The 24,206-nt window shown below is 42.4% G+C and overlaps 1 protein-coding gene across 4 annotated transcripts in view; it reads right to left on the bottom strand.

Annotated features, from left to right (window-relative positions):
- Window positions 1–24,206, bottom strand: part of lhfpl4a (LHFPL tetraspan subfamily member 4a) — a 240,592-nt gene that overhangs the window by 69,697 nt on the left and 146,689 nt on the right. The window contains exons 3-4 of one of the 4 annotated variants that reach the window (XM_048548044.2): window positions 21,976–21,992; window positions 5,848–5,862 (exon numbers count right to left, since the gene is read on the bottom strand). In XM_048548044.2, coding sequence (XP_048404001.1) covers window positions 5,854–5,862; window positions 21,976–21,992 — 26 coding nt within the window. In that variant the 3' untranslated portion in view covers window positions 5,848–5,853. Of the gene's footprint in view, window positions 1–5,847; window positions 5,863–17,429; window positions 18,782–21,975; window positions 21,993–24,206 lie in introns of those variants that run through there. The other 3 variants (XM_048548042.1, XM_048548043.1, XM_059649790.1) reach the window with 3 other exon arrangements.

Here is a 24,206-nt window from a genome sequence, read left to right as displayed (position 1 = left end):
CAAGTTTTTAAACTTTATACCTAATCGATGAGGGAAAGAACGCCATATGCCTTCAAAACTACCTTATTCAGTTGTGTTACCACTTTCAGGAGATTATGGACCTGTATGCCTAGGTCCCTCAAAGCTACTAAGGGTTCAGCTTTTTCTTGTCTGCTTCCCTCCTGCACTAGATCTTCCAAAATGCATCAACTCGCATTTAGTTGGATCAAAATCCATCTGCCATTTCTCTGCCTAAGTCTCCAGCCTATCTATATCCTGCTGTATTCTCTGGCAATCCTCTTCACTATCTCAGTAGCTCATTGAATCTTTGTGTCATCCACAAAATTATTAATCAGATTACCTACATTCTCCTCCAAATCATTTATATATGTAACAACAGGGGTCCAGCACTGATCCCTGCAGAACACCATTGGTCACAGATATCCAGTCAGAAAAACACCCTTCCATTGCTACTCTCTGTTTCCTATACTTAAGCCATTCAGGCCATTGAGCCTGTTTCACCATTCATTGAAGCTTGTATCCATTTTATCAGTTCAGCATGGATCACACTTGACTTTACCTTTTGTATCAGCCTGCGACACAACCTTCCCCATACAACGCCATGCTGAATATTGCTAATATGCCCACATATTTTTCCAGATGTGAGTAAATCTTATCCCTAAGAATCCAATAATTTCCCTACCACTGACATAAAGCTCAGCAGCCTGAAATTTCCTGGATTATCTCTGTTGTCCATCTTAAAGAAAGGAACAGTGCTCTGTGATCTCTCCTGTGACTAAAGAGAATACAAAGATTTCCAACAATTGTAAAGCCCCAACAATTTCCTCACCTGTTTCTTCAGCATTCTGGGGTAGATCCCATCAGGTCCTGAGGACTCATCTACCTTAATTCTTTTTAAAACGTCTCCTATTTTTATTTTGACATGCTCTAGAATATCAACATACCTCTCTTTCCATCCACCATATCCTTCTCCTTTGTGAATATCAATGCAAATTATTCAGTAAGGACCTTACCCACTTCCTCCGGCTTCATGCAAAATTGCCTCCCATGTCCTTGGCTGGACATACCCTTTCCCTAGACACCGTCTTGCTCCTTATATATGGGATTTTCCTTAATCCTCTCTGACAGAGACATTTTGTGGCTTTTTTGGCCCTCCTAATTCCTCATTTGAGTTCTTTCCTGCAATCTTTATATTCGTTGAGGGCTCTGTCTGTCTTCAGTTCCCTAAATCTTATGCATGCCTCTTTTTTCCTTTTAACTTAGTAGTGAATATCGTTTCTGAAAAATCTGTTAATCATTTGTCTCCTGCAGGCAATCAACCAAGACCAGTTCATCTCACCAACATTTACCATTGCAACTGAATGCTAAGAACGAATTACATTTATCCAAGTGATAATGGGAACTGCAGATGCTGGAGAATCCAAGATAATGAAATGTGAGGCTGGATGAACACAGCAGGCCCCGCAGCATCTCAGGAGCACAAAAGCTGACGTTTCGGGCCTAAACCCTTCATCAGAGAGGGGGATGGGGTGAGGGTTCTGGAATAAATAGGGAGAGAGGGGGAGGCGGACCGAAGATGGAGAGAAAAGAAGATAGGTGGAGAGGAGAGTATAGGTGGGGAGGTAGGGAGGGAATAGGTCAGTCCAGGGAAGACGGACAGGTCAAGGAGGTGCGATGAGGTTAGTAGGTAGGAGATGGAGGTGCGGCTTGGGGTGGGAGGAAGGGATGGGTGAGAGGAAGAACAGGTTAGGGAGGCAGAGACAGGTTGGACTGGTTTTGGGATGCAGTGGGTGGAGGGGAAGAGCTGGGCTGGTTGTGTGGTGCAGTGGGGGGAGGGGACGAACTGGGCTGGTTTTGGGATGCGGTGGGAGAAGGGGAGATTTTGAAGCTGGTGAAGTCCACATTGATACCATTGGGCTGCAGGGTTCCCAAGCGGAATATGAGTTGCTGTTCCTGCAACCTTCGGGTGCCGTCATTGTGGCACTGCAGGAGGCCCATGACGGACATGTCATCTAAAGAATGGGAGGGGGAGTGGAAATGGTTTGCGACTGGGAGGTGCAGTTGTTTATTGCAAACCGAGCGGGGGTGTTCTGCAAAGCGGTCCCCAAGCCTCCGCTTGGTTTCCCCAATGTAGAGGAAGCCACACCGGGTACAGTGGATGCAGTATACCACATTGGCAGAAGTGCAGGTGAACCTCTGCTTAATGTGGAAAGTCATCTTGGGGCCTGGGATAGGGATGAGGGAGGAGGTGTTGGGGCAAGTGTAGCATTTCCTGCGGTTGCAGGGGAAGGTGCCGGGTGTGGTGGGGTTGGAGGGCAGTGTGGAGCGAACAAGGGAGTTACGGAGAGAGTGGTCTCTCCGGAAAGCAGACAGGGGTGGGGATGGAAAAATGTCTTGGGTGGTGGGGTTGGATTGTAGATGGCAGAAGTGTCGGAGGATGACTGATGTCCATTTCAAGCCCACCGACTCCCACAGCTACCTAGAATACACCTCCTCCCATCCACTCTCCTGCAAAAATTCCATCCCCTATTCCCAATTCCTCCGCCTCCGCCGCATCTGCTCCCACGATGAGGCATTCCACTTCCGCACATCCCAGATGTCCTAGTTCTTCAAGGACTGCAACATCCCCCCCACAGTGGTCGAGAACGCCCTTGACCACGTCTCCCGCATTTCCTGCAACACATCCCTCACACACCGCCCCCGCCACAACCGCCCAAAGAGGATACCCCTCATTCTCACACACCACCCCACCAACCTCCGGATACAACGCATCATCCTCCGACACTTCCGCCATCTACAATCCGACACCACCACCCAAGACATTTTTCCATCCCCACCCCTGTCTGCTTTCCAGAGAGACCACTCTCTCCGTGACTCCCTTGTTCGCTCCACACTGCCCTCCAACCCCACCACACCCGGCACCTTCCAGGAAATGCTACACTTGCCCCCACACCTCCTCCCTCACCCCTATCCCAGGCCCCAAGATGACATTCCACATTAAGCAGAGGTTCACCTGCACATCTGCCAATGTGGTATACTGCATCCACTGTACCCGGTGTGGCTTCCTCTACATTGGGGAAACCAAGCGGAGGCTTGGGGACCGCTTTGCAGAACACCTCCGCTCGGTTCGCAATAAACAACTGCACCTCCCAGTCGCAAACCATTTCCACTCCCCCTCCCATTCTTTAGATGACATGTCCATCATGGGCCTCCTGCAGTGCCACAACGATGCTACCCGAAGGTTGCAGGAACAGCAACTCATATTCCGCTTGGGAACCCTGCAGCCCAATGGTATCAATGTGGACTTCACCAGCTTCAAAATCTCCCCTTCTCCCACCGCATCCCAAAACCAGCCCAGTTCGTCCCCTCCCCCCACTGCACCACACAACCAGCCCAGCTCTTCCCCTCCACCCACTGCATCCCAAAACCAGTCCAACCTGTCTCTGCCTCCCTAACCTGTTCTTCCTCTCACCCATCCCTTCCTCCCACCCCAAGCCGCACCTCCATCTCCTACCTACTAACCTCATCGCACTTCCTTGACCTCTCCGTCTTCCCTGGACTGACCTATCCCCTCCCTACCTCCCCACCTATACTCTCCTCTCCACCTATCTTCTTTTCTCTCCATCTTCGGTCCGCCTCCCCCTCTCTCCCTATTTATTCCAGAACCCTCACCCCATCCCCCTCTCTGATGAAGGGTTTAGGCCCGAAACGTCAGCTTTTGTGCTCCTGAGATGCTGCTGAGCCTGCTGTGTTCATTCAGCCTCAGTGGTGAGTGGGGTTCCACAGGGCTCTGTCCTTGGGCCTCTACTGTTTGTAATTTTTATTAATGACTTGGACGAGGGAATTGAAGGATGGGTCAGCAAGTTTGCAGACGACACAAAGGTCGGAGGTGTCGTTGACAGTGTAGAGGGCTGTTGTAGGCTGCAGCGGGACATTGACAGGATGCAGAGATGGGCTGAGAGGTGGCAGATGGAGTTCAACCTGGATAAATGCGAGGTGATGCATTTTGGAAGGTCGAATTTGAAAGCTGAGTACAGGATTAAGGATAGGATTCTTGGCAGCGTGGAGGAACAGAGGGATCTTGGTGTGCAGATACATAGATCCCTTAAAATGGCCACCCAAGTGGACAGGGTTGTTAAGAAAGCATATGGTGTTTTGGCTTTCATTAACAGGGGGATTGAGTTTAAGAGTCGTGAGATCTTGTTGCAGCTCTATAAAACTTTGGTTAGACCGCACTTGGAATACTGCGTCCAGTTCTGGGCGCCCTATTATAGGAAAGATGTGGATGCTTTGGAGAGAGTTCAGAGGAGGTTTACCAGGATGCTGCCTGGACTGGAGGGCTTATCTTATGAAGAGAGGTTGACTGAGCTCGGTCTCTTTTCATTGGAGAAAAGGAGGAGGAGAGGGGACCTAATTGAGGTATACAAGATAATGAGAGGCATAGATAGAGTCGATAGCCAGAGACTATTTCCCAGGGCAGAAATGGCTAGCACGAGGGGTCATAGTTTTAAGCTGGTTGGTGGAAAGTATAGAGGGGATGTCAGAGGCAGGTTCTTTACGCAGAGAGTTGTGAGAGCATGGAATGCGTTGCCAGCAGCAGTTGTGGAAGCAAGGTCATTGGGGTCATTTAAGAGACTGCTGGACATGCATATGGTCACAGAAATTTGAGGGTGCATCCATGAGGATCAATGGTCGGCACAACATTGTGGGCTGAAGGGCCTGTTCTGTGCTGTACTGTTCTATGTTCTATGTTCTATTTCATTATCTTGCATTTATACAAAACTTTTGATGCAAAAATTACATGTCATAAAGACATGGGGGATAGTATTGGAAAAATAAATCATTAGAGTGAATAATCAACCATAATCATACTGAATGGATGGAGCAGGCTCAATGAGCTGTATAGTCAACTCATGCTCCTATTAAAAGGGTGCGCTAAGAGAAAAATGAATAATAAAACAGTGATAAGGGAACTCAGTCATGGTGTGAAATGGGTGAGATGATTGCAACCTTGACTTAATAAAAACAGGGCTTCAAAACAGATTCTTAAACATGGTGAAAATTAGATGTGGAAAAGTTGGAGAGGCGTTTGAGAACTAGGGTTCAGATAGAAACAAAGGTACAGGAGGAGGCCATACAGCCCATTGAGTCTGTTTCACAATTCATTGAGATCATGGGTGATCAATGGCCTAGCTCCGAACACCTGCCCTTGGCCCTCATCTCTTATTACCTTTGCTTTACAAAATTGTATCTATCTCAGATAGCTGAAGGTATTGCTATCAATCAAGGCAATGGATCCAAGAGAACCAATTTAATGACTGAAAGTTACAGCAAGGGATATAAGTATGACTGCAGGTTGTAGCAGGGATAGAGTGGCTAATTACTGAACAAATGAGTTTATGATGGGGCTTAGAACCACAACATCAATTGTTATGTACTTGGAAGGCATATCAGCTTATTCCTGACTTGACATCATACAAGAGGTCTTCACAATGTGGAGGCAGTCATGGGGTCAAGGGAAATAAATGAGATTTATATATAAAATCTGACTCCATAGCATCAATATTGCACGTTCTCACTAATGTTACACCATTACAATGCAAGTGGTATATCATCATCTCACTACTGCACCATCTCAAGAAGGTCACATTATTACATTATGTACCTCACCAACCACATGTTTATTAGAATTCTGCATCACCAAAAGCACACCATTGCACTCATGTATCTCATTGTCATCTTACCATTTTATTCCAGATTTCATTTTTGCATCTTTACCAATGAAATAACTAGTACATGAATGTGAATGACTCAGTTGAGACTGCAAGATGACAAATTTGTTCTTACCTCACATCAGATCCTCTGAACAGCAGGAAGCAGAACAGAGAAACAGTGGTAAAGACAGATTTAATCAAGAAACACACAGAACAAAATCCAATTCAGCAGTCCTCCTCTCATACAAAACAAATCAGCAACATCCCAAACGGCATGGTTAACACAATTCTTCCACACTGGAAATTCATATAATCCTACATGGATTTGCAGTTTATGTTCAGAACTATCCCCAAGATTCTATGGAAATCTATTTTGAATTCTTATTCTGGTAAATGATGCTGAAGTATACTACTCAGAGAGAAATACAGTTATTTGAATTTCTGTATTTCTATCCTTCTCAAGTTGCTGATTTATTCTTTTCCCCAAATTAGTTCTTTCCATACTGAGTGGCAAGAATTGAATGGGTGTGTCCCAGCCTCTGCTGAAGCACCTTTCAAAAGGTTTAAGTATCTTCTTTCTGATGGTTTTCTTTTAATCTTTGACACTTCCCCACATCAAAGTCAGAATAAACTGGCTCCTCTTCAAAATAAAGAGGGCTAAAATTGTACATTTTTTTTGTTACACACAAATCTGTAATGATATTCATTTCATAACACCAAGAATTGCCAAGTGTGTTTATAAGTCCCAACCACACTAACGTCCTCCATTAAATGAGTACTTCAAGGAACTGCTTCATGTTCTATTTATCAAGGCTTGTTAGTATTTCCTGCCAAATTTCATGCTGAAAGTGCAGTTTTCCGATTTTAATTCATTAGAAATAAAGCTCTGCTTATGGAAATGTTGTGACATGAATTCATGCCAACAATTAATCAGGTTGAGCCCCTCCAAAAGGATCTCTCTTAAGCCTTTGCAGAGTGAGTAGACTTGCAATCGGAAGTGTTTTCAATGAAATTCTATGAACTCTTTGTGTTTACCTAGATTTCACATACAGCACTATTCAGATAATGGAAGTAAATTCACTGAACACCACACACACACACAAATCATTGCGGTAAATTATTTCATTCAAGATGTTTCTGTTTTTGCAGATACATTCTATTTTGTGCAAAATAAAACCAGCCTGACTCCAGGTTAAATACAGACGGATTCTAAACAAGGCCTCACCTAAAATGTATTGTCTGACCTAAGATGTTGCCTCTTGCATATACTGATAAATCTTTAATTATCTCTGGGCAATGACTTGAAAGGAATTCTGGAATTTGAATTTTAATCAATAGAAACCTGCATCGCATTTCTAACTGGTTAAACATTCAACAGGAAGCTGTCAATGAGCCATTTTTAAGGTTGTTACTTTTCTGCTTATAAATTCTATGTTGGTATACCTCCTTTTCCACACTACACCTGAGGAAGGAGCAGAGCTCTGAAAGCAAGTGTTTTCAAATAAACCTGTTGTACTACAACCTGTTGTGTGATTTTTGACTTTGCCTACTGGCAAGCAGGGTTAAACTGGTAAACAAAGTTGCTGTCCTATAAATTTGTGCAGGAGGCACAGGGTGGCTTTTCTGGTTTAGATTGATTGGCTGAGCAAGATGCAGAGGTCAGAATTTCAAAGCAACGTTAATTCTTTTGATGATCGGTCTGTTTCAAACACACTTCCAAGGCATTGGTGCCAGCAAAGAATAGTACTAAGGCACATCAGCATGGTTTAAAGATGGAACACTGAGATAAACCTCTCCTGAGACTGCAAGTCTGCTTGTTGCGATGTACCTTGTTTGTGTATACTAGATTTACTGATCAGGCTAGTACATGACCAAAATATCTCACCCACCCACAAAGGCACTGGGCTGAGGCAAATCCTGGATAGTGAACACGAACCTGTAATTTAGCTCAAACCATCATTAATCTTGCATCAAAGAGTATTCAGGCTTGCTGCACCTCCATTTAGATTTGCACTAAAGCAGTTCTGAGTTTTGCACTGAGGTGAAAAAAACAAATACTGGGAATGCATTTCGACAAATTCAGCTGCTGTAATACTTGGGGAAGAAGAAACATAAATTTCTACATTCGACACGGCAAAATTTGTGCATGGGCCACTGTAAATGTGTACATGTTTTATTTCTCACATTCCAGAGTATCATTTTATCAGAAAGGTTTCTGAAGATATTTTATCATCTTCAGAATATTTTCAGGTTGATCCACCAGCTTACAGGAACTACACAATGGGCAGGTGATTGGCAGTGTTTGAGGGGGTGGTTCAGATCTTCCTTCAAAGGCTAAAATGGGCACAATATTGATGGTTTGCCCACAATTCCCTGACTAAGAGGGCACCATGTGAAGGCTTTAACAATTTTCAGGTTTGGGCATTATGCGACTGAGCTGTAGTTGGCAAAAAAAAACAACAGCAGCTCGATGACTTTGGACCTTAAAGACAACGGACTGTTTATGAGGGTGTGGAGAGTTTTAATGTTTGGGATGGTCAGTACGAAAGCAGTATCAGTGAGGCAGACGGTCCTTTTGAGCCCCTGAAAAGGTATCAAGGAAAAACAGAAGTGCACTTTTACAGAGCAGTCTCTTTGAAGATCACTTATTAGGCTGTGCAAAGCCAATTAAAAGTGAAACCAACGTGCTCTTCGTATACTCTGTCCATTTTTCTATGTAAAAGATAACTGGCACACAAGTAAATTTTCAACCAGCTTCATGTCCATCTTGACTATGACGGTCGGATTTCCACTGAAAGAATCATTATAGCATCCCTAAAGTGTGGAAGCAGGCCATTTGTTTCACCAAGCCCACACCAACCCTTCCTCCACTATCTCTGTAGCTCTGCACTTCCCATGGCTAATCCACCTACCCTACACATCCGTGGACACTTGTAGCATAGTGAGCGTATCTCAGCTGCACGTCTTTGGGCTGTGGGAGGAAACTAGACTACCCAGAGGAAACCCACACAGACCCAAAGAGAGTGTGCAAACTCCACACAGACAGAATCAAGGCCCTGTCCCTGGTGCTGTGAGATGCAATGCCGCTCCAAAGGCTTGGCTACAAATTGAAAAACTAACAAATGGTGTCCAAGATTCACGTAGGATTCCACTTCCCACTCAGTCACTTTTAAGGCAGGAACTGAGCAGCACGTGGAATGTATTTTCAGTGACATTGTTACAATATTAGCCCATTTAACATAGATTGTTAGCCTTCGATGCCTGAAATGCACAGTAACTGGTTAAAATCTTAGGAGACAAAAGCTGATGTTTCAGGCCTCGACCCTTCATCAGAAAAGGCAGGTGGGGAGAGGATTCTGAAATAAATAGGGAGAGAGGGGGAGGCGGACTGAAAATGGACAGAGGAGAAGATAGAGGAGAGTTTGAGTGGGGAGGTAGGGAGGATAGGTCAGTCCGGGGAGGACGGACAGGTCAAGGGGGTGGGATGAGGTTAGTAGGTAGGAAATGGAGATGTGCTTGAGGTGGGAGGAGGGGATAGGTGAGAGGAAGAACAGGCTAGGCAGGCGGGGATGAGCTGGGCTGGTTTTGGGATGCGGTGAGGGGAAGGGAGATTTTGAAGCTGGTGAAAGCCACATTGATACCATTGGGCTGCAGAGTTCCCAAGCGGAATACGTGTTGCTGTTCCTGCAACCTACTGGTGGCACCATTATGGCACTGCAGGTGGCCAGGATGGACATGTCGTCTAAGGAATGGGAGGGGAGTTGAAATGGTTCGCGACTGGGAGGTGCAGTTGTTTACTGTGAACTGACTATAGGTGTCTTGCAAAGCGGTCCCCAAGGCTCTGCTTGGTTTCCCCAATGTAGCGGATGCCACACCATGTACATCGGATGCAGTATACCACATTGGCGGATGTGCAGGTGAACATCGACGTGATGTGGAAAGTCATCTTGGGGCCTGGGATGGGGGTGAGGGAAGAGGTGTGGGGGCAAGTGTAGCACTTCCTGAGGTTGCAGGGGAAGGTGCCAGGTGTGGTGGGGTTGGAGGGGAGTGTGGAGCGGACAAGGGAGTTGCGGAGAGAGTGGTCTCTCCAGAAGGCAGACAAGGGTGGGATGGGAAAAATGTCTCTAGTGGTGGGGTCGGATTGTAGATGGTGGAAGTCGGAGGATGGTGCGTTGAATCCGGAGGTTGGTGGGGTGGTGTGTGAAGACTAGGGGGATTCTCTTTTGGCGGTTATTGCGAGGGTGGGGTGTGAGGGATGAGGTGCGGGAAATGCGGGAGACCTGATTGAGGGTGTTCTCAACCACTGCGGTGGGGAGGTTGCGGCCCTTGAAGAACGAGGACATTTGGGATATGTGGGAGTGGAATGCCTCATCCTGGGAGCAGATGTGGCAGAGGCGAAGGAATTGAGAACAGGGGATGGAATTTTTGCAGGAGGGTGGGTGGGTGGAGGTGTATTCCAGGTGGCTGTGGGAGTTGGTGGGCTTGACATGGACATCGGTTTGTAGGTGGTTGCCTGAGATGGAGACAGAAAGGTCCAGGAAGGTAAGGGATGTGTTGGAGATGGTCCAGGTGAAATTGAGGTTGGGGTGGAAGGTGTTGGTGAAATGGATGAACTGTTCGAGCTCCTCTTGGGAGCCAGAGGTGGCGCCAATACAGTCATCAATGTAATGGAGGAAGAGGTGGGGTTTTGGGCCAGTGTAGGTGCGAAAGAGGGACTGTTCCACATAACCTACAAAGAGGCAGGCATAGCTTGGGGCCATGTGGGTACCCATGGCCACCCCCTTAGTCTGTAGGAAGTGGGAGCAATCAAAAGAGAAGTTGTTGAGGGTGAGGCCAAGTTCGGCTAGGCGGATGAGGATGTCGGTGGACGGGGACTGGTTGGGTCTGCTGGACAGGAAGAAGCGGAGGGCCTTAAGGCCATCTGCATGGGGAATGCAGGTGTACAGGGACTGGACATCCATGGTGAAAATGAGCTGCTGGGGACCAGGGAATTGGAAGTTCTGGAGGAAGTGGAGGGCATAGGTGGTGTCACGGATGCTTGGCCTACTGTGTTCATCCAGCCCCATACTTTGTTAATCTGGATTCTCCAGCATCTGCAGTTCCCATTATCTCTGGTTAAAATCTTCCAGCTTTGTGAACACCCATTGGAAATACGATCGCCCATTCCTAATAAACCTTAAAAAGGAGGCTGTGAGTCTCCATCTTGAACAACTGCAATTCCCTTGGTGCAGGTGCAGCTACAAATCTGTAGGGGAATTCTAGGTTTTTGACCCATCAACATTGAAGGAATGATAATAAAGATCTGAGACAGGATAGTGTGTAGCTTGGAGGAGAACTTGCAAGTGGTGGTGTCCCCATGCGTCCAGATGCTAGAGATTGTGGGTCTGGAAGGTACTGGCAGAGGCTCAGTGCTGGCCCAGGACATTTCAGTAGTTGAAAGCTTATCTCAGGGTCAAACCCAACAGCAACATTGCAAACTAAGATAACAAAGTGTGGAGCTAGATGAACATAGTAGGCCAAGCATCCGTGACGCCACCTATGCCAAGCAGCATCTCAGGAGCACAAAAGCAACATTGCAAACACTTGGTTCTGCTTCAGATAATTTCCAAGGAAAGAGGTATAGTCAGTGGTTAAGAAACAGAGTTTGCGATGGTTTTAGATCTATGAGTTTGATTCCACACAGAGCGACCCCTCAGCACTGAGAACAAACACAGGCAACCCTGACAACCCAGCAAAGTCCATCTGACTAATAGCTATGGGACTGTGTCAAAATTATGAGAGTTATCTTCCAGACTAGTCAAGTAAAAATCTGCCAAACCATACCTTACAGACAATGTTCCTGACACATCCCTCACCATCCTGTCTATGTCCTGTCCCACCAACAGAATTGACAGACCAGCAATTTGCAATCAGGAAGGAGTTACCTTGGGAGTCTTCAACATTGATTCTGAATCCATGAAATAGCATGGCATCAGGTTAAACATGGGCAAGGAAACCTCCTGCTGATTACCACCTGCAGTCTTCCCTAAAAAGGTAAATTTGTTTAGAGCGGCTGTCCTCCACTCACTGCTGCCGTGCTGTTGCCAGAAACACACTGTAGTGTACCATGTATCATGTTGAGTTACAGGCAGCTGTTCCTTTCAACATATAATAACGTGCCAAAGGGCTCTTTATTTCTCCAACATTAAGAGAATGGAATCTGACAGGAAACTGAGAACTATAAATCGCATCAAGGGAAAGAGCTATGTGATGCTTGGCTAGAAATAATTAAAACACAGAATTTCTTGCTTTTGCTCTGAGTGTTACACAGTGCAGTGACTGTGTATACTTAACAATATTGCAATTATTGAACCTCAAGCTACAAGCTGTTTATATTTTTTTGGCTTTGAAAGTCTTAATCGGTTACCCTGTACCTAGGATCAATCTGGATTCGAGTCTTGCATTGTATCCAAGGCTGAGCCTAACTGAAATAGGGAGTAATGCAAGAAAGATGTTATGATTAAGCAATTCAATTACACTTGTGGAAAAATACAATTCACAAAAATGTGTGACTTAATATTTTATGACTCTTTATCACAGAACTGGAGACAGCTTACTTAATGCACAGTAGTAAAAATGTAAATGTATTCTTTACAAATGTGTTTATAATGTTGCTACACACTTGCCAAAGAGGAAACATTCCCCTCATTGCAATACACTCTCCACAGTTCATCATCCTGTCATGACTTCAGTAGCATTGCTATTGAAGTCCAGAAGTATGACATAAACATCATGGTAAATGAGTGGAAGTGTTCCCATTAAATATCACCTTCATCATTCTCAATTACTACAAACCTGGAAATGACAATCCCTACTCTTCTAGAAATATAAATGACATATAAAAATAGATAGCGACTCTTCTTTTTACTTGAAACTATAACGTTAGACAATGAAAAAATCTACAAGATGACGGGTGTGATGCTAGCTCTATTATCATATTATTCTATCATTAGATGGCCAAGTCATTGATAAGGCCAGCATTTGTTTCCTATCATTGACTGTCCTCAGACTGAATGGCTGGCAAGGCAATTTCAGAGAGAAGTTAAGAGTTAATCACCTTGCTATGGGTCGAGATACACCTGTAGGCCAGACCAGGTAAGGATGGCAGATTTCTTTTATAGAAGCATAAAAGCCCTACAGGGTGGAAACAGGCCATGTGGCCTAACAAGTCCACACCAACCCTCAGAGTATCCCACACAGATTCATCCCCTATAACCCACCTTATCTACACATCCCTGAACATTGTGGGGCGGTACAGTGGCTCAGTGGTTAGCACTGCTGCCTCACAGTCCCAGGAACCCGGGTTCAATTCCACCCTTGGGTCACTGTCTGTGTGGGGTTTGCACACTCTCCTCGTGTCTAAGTGGGTTTTCTCTGGGTGCTCTGGTTTTCTTCCCTAGTCCAAAGATATGCAGGCTAGGTGGATTGGCCATGCTAAATTGCTCATAGTGTTCAGAGATGTGTAGATTAGGGGCATGGGTGGGATGCTCTGAGGGTCGATGTGGACTTGTTGGGCCAAAGGACCTGTTTTCACATTTTAGGGATTCTATGGAATTTGTGGAAAAAATATTAGCACGGCCAATTCACCTAGCCTGCACATCTTTGGATTTTGAGAGGAAACTGGAGTACCTGGAGGAAACACATACAGACACAGGGACAATGTGCAAACTCCACACAGTTAGTCATCTGAGTGGACATTAATGAACCAGGTTTTCAGTTTTATAACAACGCCTGATAGTTTCATGGTCATATCTTACAGGGATTAGCTTTATAATTCTAAACTTGTTTACTGAATTGAAATTCTGTCATCTGCCACAGTGGGATTTCAACCCCATGTTCCCACAGCATTAGCCCAGGTGTTTCAACTAGTTGCTCAGTTGATTTGCAGTATCCTAATATCTCCCAATTAAGATGGTGCTGATAGGAGGTACTGGATTGTTCAAAACTTTCTAAAAATGCACAGAAAATGTAATTGATCTGCCAGTTTGAATGAAAACAGAACCTGAGGGAAAAAGGGTGAGAAGAAGCAGGAAACCCCTTTTCGCTTCCTTTTAAAACTGTACAGTTCTGTTCCAGGATTAATGTGAATGAAAAAAAGTTTGCTTTTCATCAAATACTGTGGTAATCTTAACTATATCATTAGCTAGAATGCCCAGATAGTGAATTAAGTATTTTGCAAGGGAAATGGGGTAGGGAGTTCTGACGAAGGGTCACTTGACCTGAAATGCTAACTTTGATTTCTGTCAACAGATGCTGCCAGACTTGCTGAGCTTTTCCAGCAATTTCTGTTGATGTTATGGAAGAGAACAATCAGTTTTCCCATCGTCTCCTTCAGATCCTCCTTGCCAATTTTAGTTGGTGGCATTGGAGACTAAATTAACGGAAGGTTCAAAAAAGGTTTATTATATTTTGAAGCTGACTCAAACAATGTCAGACAGCTCACAATATTCAGAATTAAGAATGCACAGAATGCTGAATGCACATAATATTGATGTGGCTGCTTCTGAGTCAAAAAGATATAAGTAGTTTGAGCCTATATCGGGTATGGTTGGATTTTGTAATCAAATCAATGCAAGGAAAGAAGAATTGAGCTCCTTAAAATAAACTTTGTCAAAGATTTTTTCATCATGAATAAACACAAAATGTATAACTGTCTGCATCCATTGTGAATTAATGGCTAGTTAATCTAATAATTGTTGCCTCTCCAGCATTGAATGACAAAGACAAATTTACAATCTGATTCATTATTTGATTATAAAGACGTCAAACTAATTCCCCCCCTCCCCCAGTTCTGAAGATTGCTCTAGAAAACAGTAGTTTGGCATTTGCAATGGCAACACGTAATTCTGTTAATCTTTTCTCTTTGTTTAAGGTGAAGTTACCATGTTCTTATCAAACCAAGCGGCTGTTCTCTCATTGGAGGCAGATGACTGTGGTAGTCACCATACCTCAGACAAGGTAAGGAGAGAGGTTGAGAAGGTAAGTTCTTCATGGTAATCTCAGCCAGTGTTGAGGTTACTCTACATTGCAAACCAGTTGACTGAGCTAACTATGGTCTAGAGGTTTTGTGATCACAAACAGATAAAATACTGACAAAAACCAAAAGGTACAGATGCTCTAACTCAAAGTAAAAGTAACAAATAAGAAAAATGTGAAAGTATTTTTCACCTTTGGCCTTGAGCGGTCGCAGGTAAATTTAATGTATTCAAATGAAAGCTAAAACTCCACCTTGATTTCACAGAACTCGAATGACCTTTAGGGTATTTTAATCTCCCAAGTTAACCATCTTTGTGGCCTTTGTAAACAAGATTCAGTTTTGTGCCATTAAGTGGGCATTTTTGTACTCTGGACTCATGGCAATGGAGAACAGAGTTCAAGCTGCACAATGAACTTCATTTAGAGCCGTGACACTCAGTTAAACACAGATCGCTTAAATGTGGTTGGAGTGACTTCTGATTGTTTTTCAGAAATTAAAAGACAATAGATTAATACAGGCACTTTTGTAAAATATTTTTAACCATTCAGAATTGAAACACTTCCACAGTTTCAAGAACTGCCATTTATTAGGCTGTATTTTTGTGTGATGAAAAGTAAAATAAGACATATAATAAATAAACTTTAATTCAAGATCTGATCCACAAGTATAGCAATTAAGAGATGTGCACATATCTAGATGTTAGTATACTCTATCATTTGTTTGCTTTGTCACTGGCCAAAACTTGCATGTTAAATACATTTTGACACAAATCCCCCTTGATTTGATCAATTGAAGCCAATTCCTTTACCATTCTTTAGTGAATTTTCTGTTCCTTGTTAACGCAGAACTTAGGAATGTAAGAAAGAGGAGCAGGAGTATGATATTTGGCCCATCAAGGTCTACCATTCAACTTGATCATGGCAGATCTTTTACCTCAAAACCATTTTTCCTCACTATCCCCATATCCAATGATATTTTTAATATCTTGAAAACTATCAGTCTGAGTCTTGAATGTACCTAATGATTAAGTATTCACATGCCTCTGGGGTAGAGAATCCCAAAGGTTCAGTGGTCCCTGAGAGAAGAAATTCCTCTGCATCCCAGTGCTGAATGACCTATCTCTCATTCTGAAACAGGTTCCCTAGTTCTTGAGCCTCCAGCCAGGGGAAACATACTTCCTGCATCTATCTGGTCAGGTTCGGTAAAAAAATTTGCATGCTTCAATAAGATGATCTCTCATTTTACTATCCAAGGAACATAGGCCCAGGCTGCTCAATCTGTCTTCATGGGATGATCCTATCATCCCAGGAATCAGTCTGGTGAATCTTCATTGCTCTCCCCGTGTAGGGTATGTCCTTTCTTAAGTAAAAAGATGAAACTGTTTCCAACACTGGAGGTACAGTGCCATCAGGTCAACATACCACTTGCCTTCATCGTTGTTTGCTGCACCTACATGTTGGCTTTCACTGATTTATGAACACATTCAACTAAGTCCTTTTGGACATCTAAACTTCTCAATCGCTCACCATTTAAGACATATTCTGCATTTCAGCTTTTCTTATCAAAGCAGAAAACTTCATTTGGATTTTATCTGGAAATATGTATTATTTCCACCAACTGCATTACATTTATTTGAGAAGAAGAGAATGACAACATATTGTTTTCATTAGTTCAATAAATCTGGAGCAAATTGGATCAATGTGTGAATTTATGTGACAACCTCCACAGATTAGTCTTCCATCAAAAGAATTAAATTATTTGGATATAACATAAAGGAAATCAACAAAATCTCTACCCATGTCTTAATGTTGTTGTCCACAATTCTCACATTTGTATTATCCTACTATTTGTCCCCTCAGAAGTGCAGAATGAAATACGACAGGTTCTATGATGGGAAAGCATGAGGAGTAAGGGAACCGATCTAGGTACGTACACATGCAGGTAGTTACAGGACAAGGGCTTGGAAAAGTGTTGCATGAAAGCACATAAGAGCTAAAGGGTAATATAGAGATCTGGGATTTGATTGCTCCATATTTGGGCACCTTCCAGCCAATCCCATTACTCTAACTGCTGCTTTCAAAGTCACACGTACCTTGAATTTCCTTTGGCCATCCAAGCTTCTAGCAGAGATTGTCCAGAGGCCAGTAACATGTTGATTGAGGCATTCAAGGTGCATTCTTCATTATTTGTTAATTTGTCCAAGAGAGAACAATTCCAAAGGCAGTTGAATTCTGCAGTGTTTCAGGTTTTAAGTTCGAATTGTGTTTGGTTTCACACAATCTGGGTATCCCTGATAATGTTCTTATCTGCATCAACCGGGAGGAATTCCACTGCCTAAATATGTGGAGCTTTGAGGGAAACAGCATTTCATCTTGTAGATGACTGCAAAATTCCCTGTAGCAATATGCACTCCCCGTATTTTACACAATTTGTGTGTAGCAGCATTGATTGAGGAGAGCAACAATGTGCAAGTTTGGCTGTTGGGTAAGCAAGGAGTTGCTGTAAAGCCTATAGAAAAAAAGTAGAAAGAGTCTTCAGTGTTCCAGGAGTAGGGAGGGATGTCCCACAACTGATTTGATGTGCTTGATGGAGTGAAGATGGAGGTATCTCATTCTGTCAGCCAGAGGATCAAATCATTGCAGCAGGCCGTGTGTTATTCAATCTCACAGTAAGGACGATGTTCAATTTGATGAGCAGCAAATGTACACAATGCAAGCAGAGGTCAGGGATCTTGAACAGCCTACCCCAAAGGGTGATTGTCTTGGCACCTGGCTTAGAAACTACTTCACATGAAGAAGTGACAAACTGCCTTGTTTGTGCTGTTTACAGAAATAACATTGATGCTTATAAAAGACATCTGTATTTATCTTGAGTCATTTTGAATTAACACATAGCACTGCAATCATATAAATTTGAACTCAATATTCAAATAACCTGCACAAGAGAGAAACACTTTCATACATTTCATTCACTATACATGTGGTACTATTCAAGTTTTAGAGAAGTTACAAATAACTGAAGCAAATACAAGAAATTAAATGACATTTTTTATTTACAAATTGATGAAATGTGCGTGCCTAATGTTTGTACTGCGGTAGTTTTTCCAGTGTAACTTTACAGCATCTTTTTAGTGAGTGTCCACTGCTGGTGGACTGTGCCCCCATCAGAGCAATATCAGTGGAAGAAAGAGACACATCAATTTGTGGAGCATGGATAATGGAGACAGAAGAGGCACTAGCTGATGTCTGTGCATCATGGCAAGTGATCTCTTGACACATCTGTAAGGCAGGCCCAATGTCTACTTGATAGGTTTCTGTGGTTATAGTACTTGAGCTTGTCACTAACAAAGACAAATTACTGGCATGAGTACCATCGTTTTCTCTTGGATGCCCAAAGGTTTGTTCCAGCGTGCTTTCCATGTGCTCCAGGCGACCATCCAGCTGGTTGAAGCCAGTTTTCATGGCATCCCTAAGCTCTGAAAAGCCTTCCCTGATAGCTGACTGCAATCCTTCTTTGAGATCTACCAACCCTTCCTTCAGTACAGATACCAAGTCAGTCACCCCATGAGTGACCATGCAGGTCTGCACAGCACCCATTCTTGCGTCCAAGACTTCATTAATATCAAAGAGAGAGCCTTGAATTTCTTCTAATCTTTGATCTACAGATTTGTGGAAGTGCTTCACTGCCTGGTGAATATCCTGTTGATGCACCAATACTTTTGCCTTGAAGGCTTGCCCACCAATATCTGTCTCCACATTTTCACGTCTAGGTGATTCCTCTTTATGACTGCTGCAATCAGCCATGGATCTGTCCAATTCACCATCCTCCACTGGCAGTGCTAACTCTTCTATGTCATTTTCAACATTTTCATGTGCGGGAGATCTAACTAATGACTGTGATGAAGGTGAAATAGGAGCTGTGCTGGTGAGCACAACTTGAGCAGTGGGAGATGCAGAAGCTGTTGTTGAGGCAGATGTTGTTGGCTGGGCAGGAGCCTCTGAATTTGGGGGCGAATTTTGACTTGTGGCTGAGGCAGAGAGTCCTGATGTCTCTGTGGAGAGGAGAATTTCAGTACGTTAGTGTCACTCTGCTTTCAGAACTTCAAGTCCTCACAAATAGTCAAATTTCGCTTCACTCAGTAATATATAGCTATTTATGTAAGTAATATATTGTTCTGTTCTGAATTCATTGCATTTGTTAAAATAACTCAATATTATTAAAGGTAAAAACACGATAACAATTACTTACCAGACAGCGTGGAGACAATTCCTGGCTCATGATTCCCCATATCATGCAGGGTTTCAGCTGGCAAGAGTTGGAGGACTTTCCCCTTTGCCATTGTTAATATTTTATGGCTGTGTTCCTTCACTAGTTCCATTTTGTAGACCTATTTTGGTTTGGCACCCTTTAGCAATTATTTAAACCTTTCCAACTAATCTGCCTGGATCATTGTGTGACACGTAGGGGGAGAATTTAACTCATGCACAAAATGTACTCACTTACAGAACTAAAACTAAAATGCTTCGAGCATTTATTGCTGAACAGTTAGCTTTTCCGAAACAGCATCGAGGCAATTACTGAATTTTGAGTCTTGCTTGCTGGGGATGCTTTATACTTTCCCCAACATAGACACGTGGGTCAATTATGCAAAATTAAAACTTAAGAAAATGCTCTATACTGGAAATGCCTGGTGTATGAGTCAGAATCACATTCAATATTTGTTCTGTAGCTTATAAACAGTTCTTCATAATGAGCAAGGGATGGCATAGGGGCATTTCCTCTGCTTGTTGTAAATCCTGAACTATAAACTGCACAAGAGATGTGTTTCTTATTCTGCTACAATGACAAATGGAGGAAATTTCATGCAATATGCAGAGACTCATATGTTTGGTGAAAATTTCCATTCTGATTCATAGCTTCATGAGTGAAATTAATGGTCACACTATGACTTCAGTCACTGTGAATAATTTAGGCATCTCTCAGTTCATCACAAGTAATGTCAGAAAAATCCTATAGCAATTAACTGCAATTATTTTTCAATAAACCTGCACTGATGGCATCACACAGTTGCTTAATTTGTGTGTGAATGTCATCATGGATCAGATACGTGGTGCACACAGACTGTTGACGATAGGGTGTAGGAGTAAATTACTGCAGATGCTGGAATCTGTACTGAAAACTTCATTTCAGCTCTGATGAAGAGTTATCTAGACTCAAAACATGATCTTACTCTCTCCATGGATGCCGTGTGACCTGCTGTGATCTCCAGCATTTGTTGTTTTCTGTTGATGACAGCACTAGAGCTGCTTCTAGCATAGTTTATGATCACAAATCTGCATAGAATTCCTTATTGAAGCAATGACACAGCTGGAAGAATATTATAACCACTTGTGTTGGGTCATTGGCCTTGCAAGATGTGAATTTACATTCACAATTCTGAACTTTGTGAGTTCCTATGTTGGCCATGTTGTCAAGGGAAAGGTGTACAACAGTAACCTGATGCATCTCCTCTAGGCCAAAGGGAGAACTGGAATAAGGTTCTCTCTTCAGGTTGGGGGACGGTGGGGGATGGAGGGAGGTTACTGTATCCTATAATGTCTGCTTATAGGATAGCATTGGAAAAATACAGCAGCAACTTGTCTCCCTACCTCATTGGTAGTTGGATGGGTCAGAGAGACAGAGGGCCAGTGACAGGAGAAAATTAATAAATATGTCTTCAACTATGGAATAAAAAGAGTTGGTGCATAAAAATGAGTGTTTATACCTGTAATCTAATCTTGCAGATTTTCATGTGGTCGTAAGAGTTTGTGCTCCCCTCCTGGGTTCTGTGATGCAATTCCGATTTAGACATTGACATGTAGGTGCTCCCAGTTTATCCATTATTCTCAACATATTGCTTTAAAATGAAAATTCAGTACAGCTTTACAACCAAGGCTGAGTGCATTCCTCTCCTGGCGGTGACCCTATTCAGAACATCATGCTGAAAAGAGACTGGCTTTTAAATGGCGAGAGTATTAACTATGTCATGAATAAAGCCAAAACCTGTTCTACTCACGAAACCTAATATGTCTCACTAAAGCCTAACACTTAGGCAAATTCTTACATCTATATATAGGTCAAAGAATCTTAATACTACATATTAAAAGTAAAAACAGCATTATAAGGCTAATTTCAGGGGCATATTTATTGTAAAATAAAAGACAAGCCTCAAACATTCCTCTTATGTGGCATTAGACATTGACTGAACACAGCCCAGCACAATTCCAGTCCTTACTTAACTAATGGTAACCAAATGGTTACCTGAACAACTCTAACTTTAAAACAACAAGAGGCATTTTGCCATGGAAGTATTGGGTGCACTCGATGAAAGAACTATTTGAGTAAAATGCCACATACTGTATCCTCTTTTCTTCATATAGACCAGGTATTTAATATATTGCTATGTCACACATGTATTCTATCTCTGTATATGTAATATATACAAGGCACTGTATTGTTTGTATTCATATACAAGCAATTGCATTTGTCTGTATATACAATATATAAAGTAGTATATTTTCCTCTATTCAAAATATCATGATTAGATTTTGCAATTTCTTTTATAAATAATGTATTGTTTCCTGCTATTTAGAATTTGTGCACACTTATTATGCACTGCTTAGTTTACACTACCTGTACATAGATGTGCTGAATCTCATTGTCTTTGGTATCCCAAAGAGCCTTATTTTCTACCATAGGTACATCAGAAATTACGTATCATATTGTACAGACGGCACAAAGGTTTTGTATTATGGGGAAGTAAAACAAGTAAATCTGCATTTGCTCTAATTCCCAATAGCAAGTTCCTGATCTATGAGATGGAGGCTGTCAAATGGAAGACAGGGATCCAAAGTACCTACTATGATGCAGAATGGCATTTGGCAGCGATATGGGGAGAGATGTCCAACAATGTGAAGAGGCTTCAAAAAGCAGGATTGTTCAAGGCCAAAGAAAAGGTACACAGTGAATCTAGGGCCTTTTGCTACTTCTACCTGAAGATAAATCCCATGTCAATAGCAAGCGGAATTCTCCATAAGCCACTGATTTTTCTTATGACAATAGTTGTTCATGTTTCGAGACCTGTTTTACATTGCACACATAGACCAAACTTCCTTGACACAGATATTAGATGTTAAATTGGTAGCCTGTATCTCACTGCTCTGTTCACCAGACGACATTACATGAAATAACATGGTATCCACTTACCGCGGCACCGGTGAAATCTGAAAAACAATAGAAATTAAAAGAAGCAATAAATGTAATGAATAGTTTGTCCTCATAGAAGCACAAATAAATCATTTCGACTTAAAGCAATTTCCCTCTGCCCATCTCGTTCTTTTGACATTGGAGAGTTGTGGTTGCACTTCTAACATCCCAGTCTCCGTTTTGTCACTGAAAATCATGACAGCATGAGCCCAATGCTAACACTGGTCAAAGGGACTTGCAACTGCCCAAATACCAATTTCTTGGACTGGTGTACTAGCCAGTGTGACCATACACTGTCCTTTCAGCATTTCATTCCATCATTCTGTTAGCTAGTCCAGTACTTTCCACTGGCTGTATATCTGGCCTTGATTGATGTGGCATTTTGCTGTGCAACTCAGCTTATGTGAGTTCCTGAAAGGTACCAAATGCAGAGGAGGTAAATGGTTATGGGTTTCTTCCCTGCCCCTCCTGAAGAGGGAAGAAGGGGGAAGAGCACGGCGGTTGAGTCATTTAAACAGTGCTATTGCTGGATGCACATCCTACTGGAAATAGGCTGTAATGGGGAGAGGAAGTTATACAAATAAATAAAAACTTAGGCTAAGCTAAACAAAATGTTAAACACCTAATTGAAAAAAAATGACATGAGAAGGAAAGATGAAAATCCGAAATATACTGCCATTGTTTTCACATCTGGTATCTTACACATTTGAGCTGTAAAATATGGTTTGGTGAGTAGCCTTCCTGATGATGTAATACTTTGACACTGTTAACATCATCATCCACAACTACATTTGGCATTTTTGTTATCTACAGCCATGTTACAAAAAAGTTCCACAAAGAGTTGCATCTCACTTTGTGCATTTGTGGCAATAATGTGAAAACACTTGACTCTCTAGGTCTTTAGGAACAGCCCCACTTTAAAAATGAACGGTATAAAGCAGACATTAGTAAACTGCGATTACTGGAAATCTGAGAAGGAGATGAAGTGTTGCACCCAAGAACGGCTAACCTGCTGATTGCTTTCAGATGCTGACTGATCACTGGCCTCTCTCTATTTCTGCTAACTTCCTCAGCTCTACAATCGCCTAGATAGCCGTGCTCCATAAACTCCAGATGTTTGAGCATTCACAACTTTAATGAGTCCTTTATTGTTGGCGATCCGCTAAGATCCTAAACTCCAGAAATTCCCTTCATAAACCTCTCTACCTCTCTTCCTCTTTTCCTTCCTTTAAACTTCCTTATAAGATGAAGCTTCTGGGGCACCTCCCCTAAACTCTTCTTACTTAGCTCCATTTCAAATTTGGTTCCATGAATTCTCCTGATGTGTTACCTTTCAGAGAAGTTTCATGTTAAAGGCTAAGTTGCTGTTGTTGATTCATTGTACATGATACATGAAGCTGGATAACGAAAATTATGGAAGGAACTCAAGGTACATGAAATTCTGCATCAAAATAATATTCATTGGAAGAAATCAGTAGCAGCAGGTTAAAAAGAAGTGGCCTGTTAGTATTTCCCAGTATTTAAGGACAAGCAAATCATTCATTCTTAGATTATTAGCATTACAGTGAGTCAGTTTTTCAATTATGTCATGGCAAAACATGTGCCTCATACTGCAATGTAGTACAGATTGTGACTACAACGCTCATTTAAAGTGCTTATGTTTGACAAGAAAAAATGGGAGATGATAAAATATATGTGAGTGCACACTCTTTTTACTGGAGTAAATTTTTGTGTACTATATTACGGGTGATGGAATGTTAAAACCACAGAATTAAAATATCAGGATTTCAGCATTGCTGGAAAAAGATACATAATGTCAAAGGTTTTCGTTTTGTAGCAATCAGGACAATTCGAAAGAATATCAATTCAAGAGAAAACCAACATTTATATTACATTAGAGCAGACTGTCAAATGGTTGGCAAAACACACACCACAGTGTTTAACATGAGGTGTGATTCTGCAATTGGACATTTTTTAAATAACCTTGTGTACACAAAGTATTATGCTGGCAGTCAATTTAGGGTTGACAGTTAGGCTTTTAGTGAGGTGGAGTCTGATTGGTAAATTCATTGTCATGGAAAATGCACCTAATAATACTGATTGACAGTTAACTGCCACGCTTTCCTTAAATTTTAAACCAGACCGGTTGACTTGGATTGGTCAATGGATTGCTCTGAGGAAAATTGAAGTGGCAAATGGTTATCACTTGCGTTATTGAGTTGTAACAGGTA

Source organism: Stegostoma tigrinum, chromosome 11 (assembly GCF_030684315.1).
Source record: "Stegostoma tigrinum isolate sSteTig4 chromosome 11, sSteTig4.hap1, whole genome shotgun sequence".
Lineage (NCBI taxonomy): Eukaryota > Metazoa > Chordata > Chondrichthyes > Orectolobiformes > Stegostomatidae > Stegostoma > Stegostoma tigrinum.
Note: the sequence above shows the minus strand (reverse complement) of the source record. Positions and strands in the feature narration are given on the sequence as shown.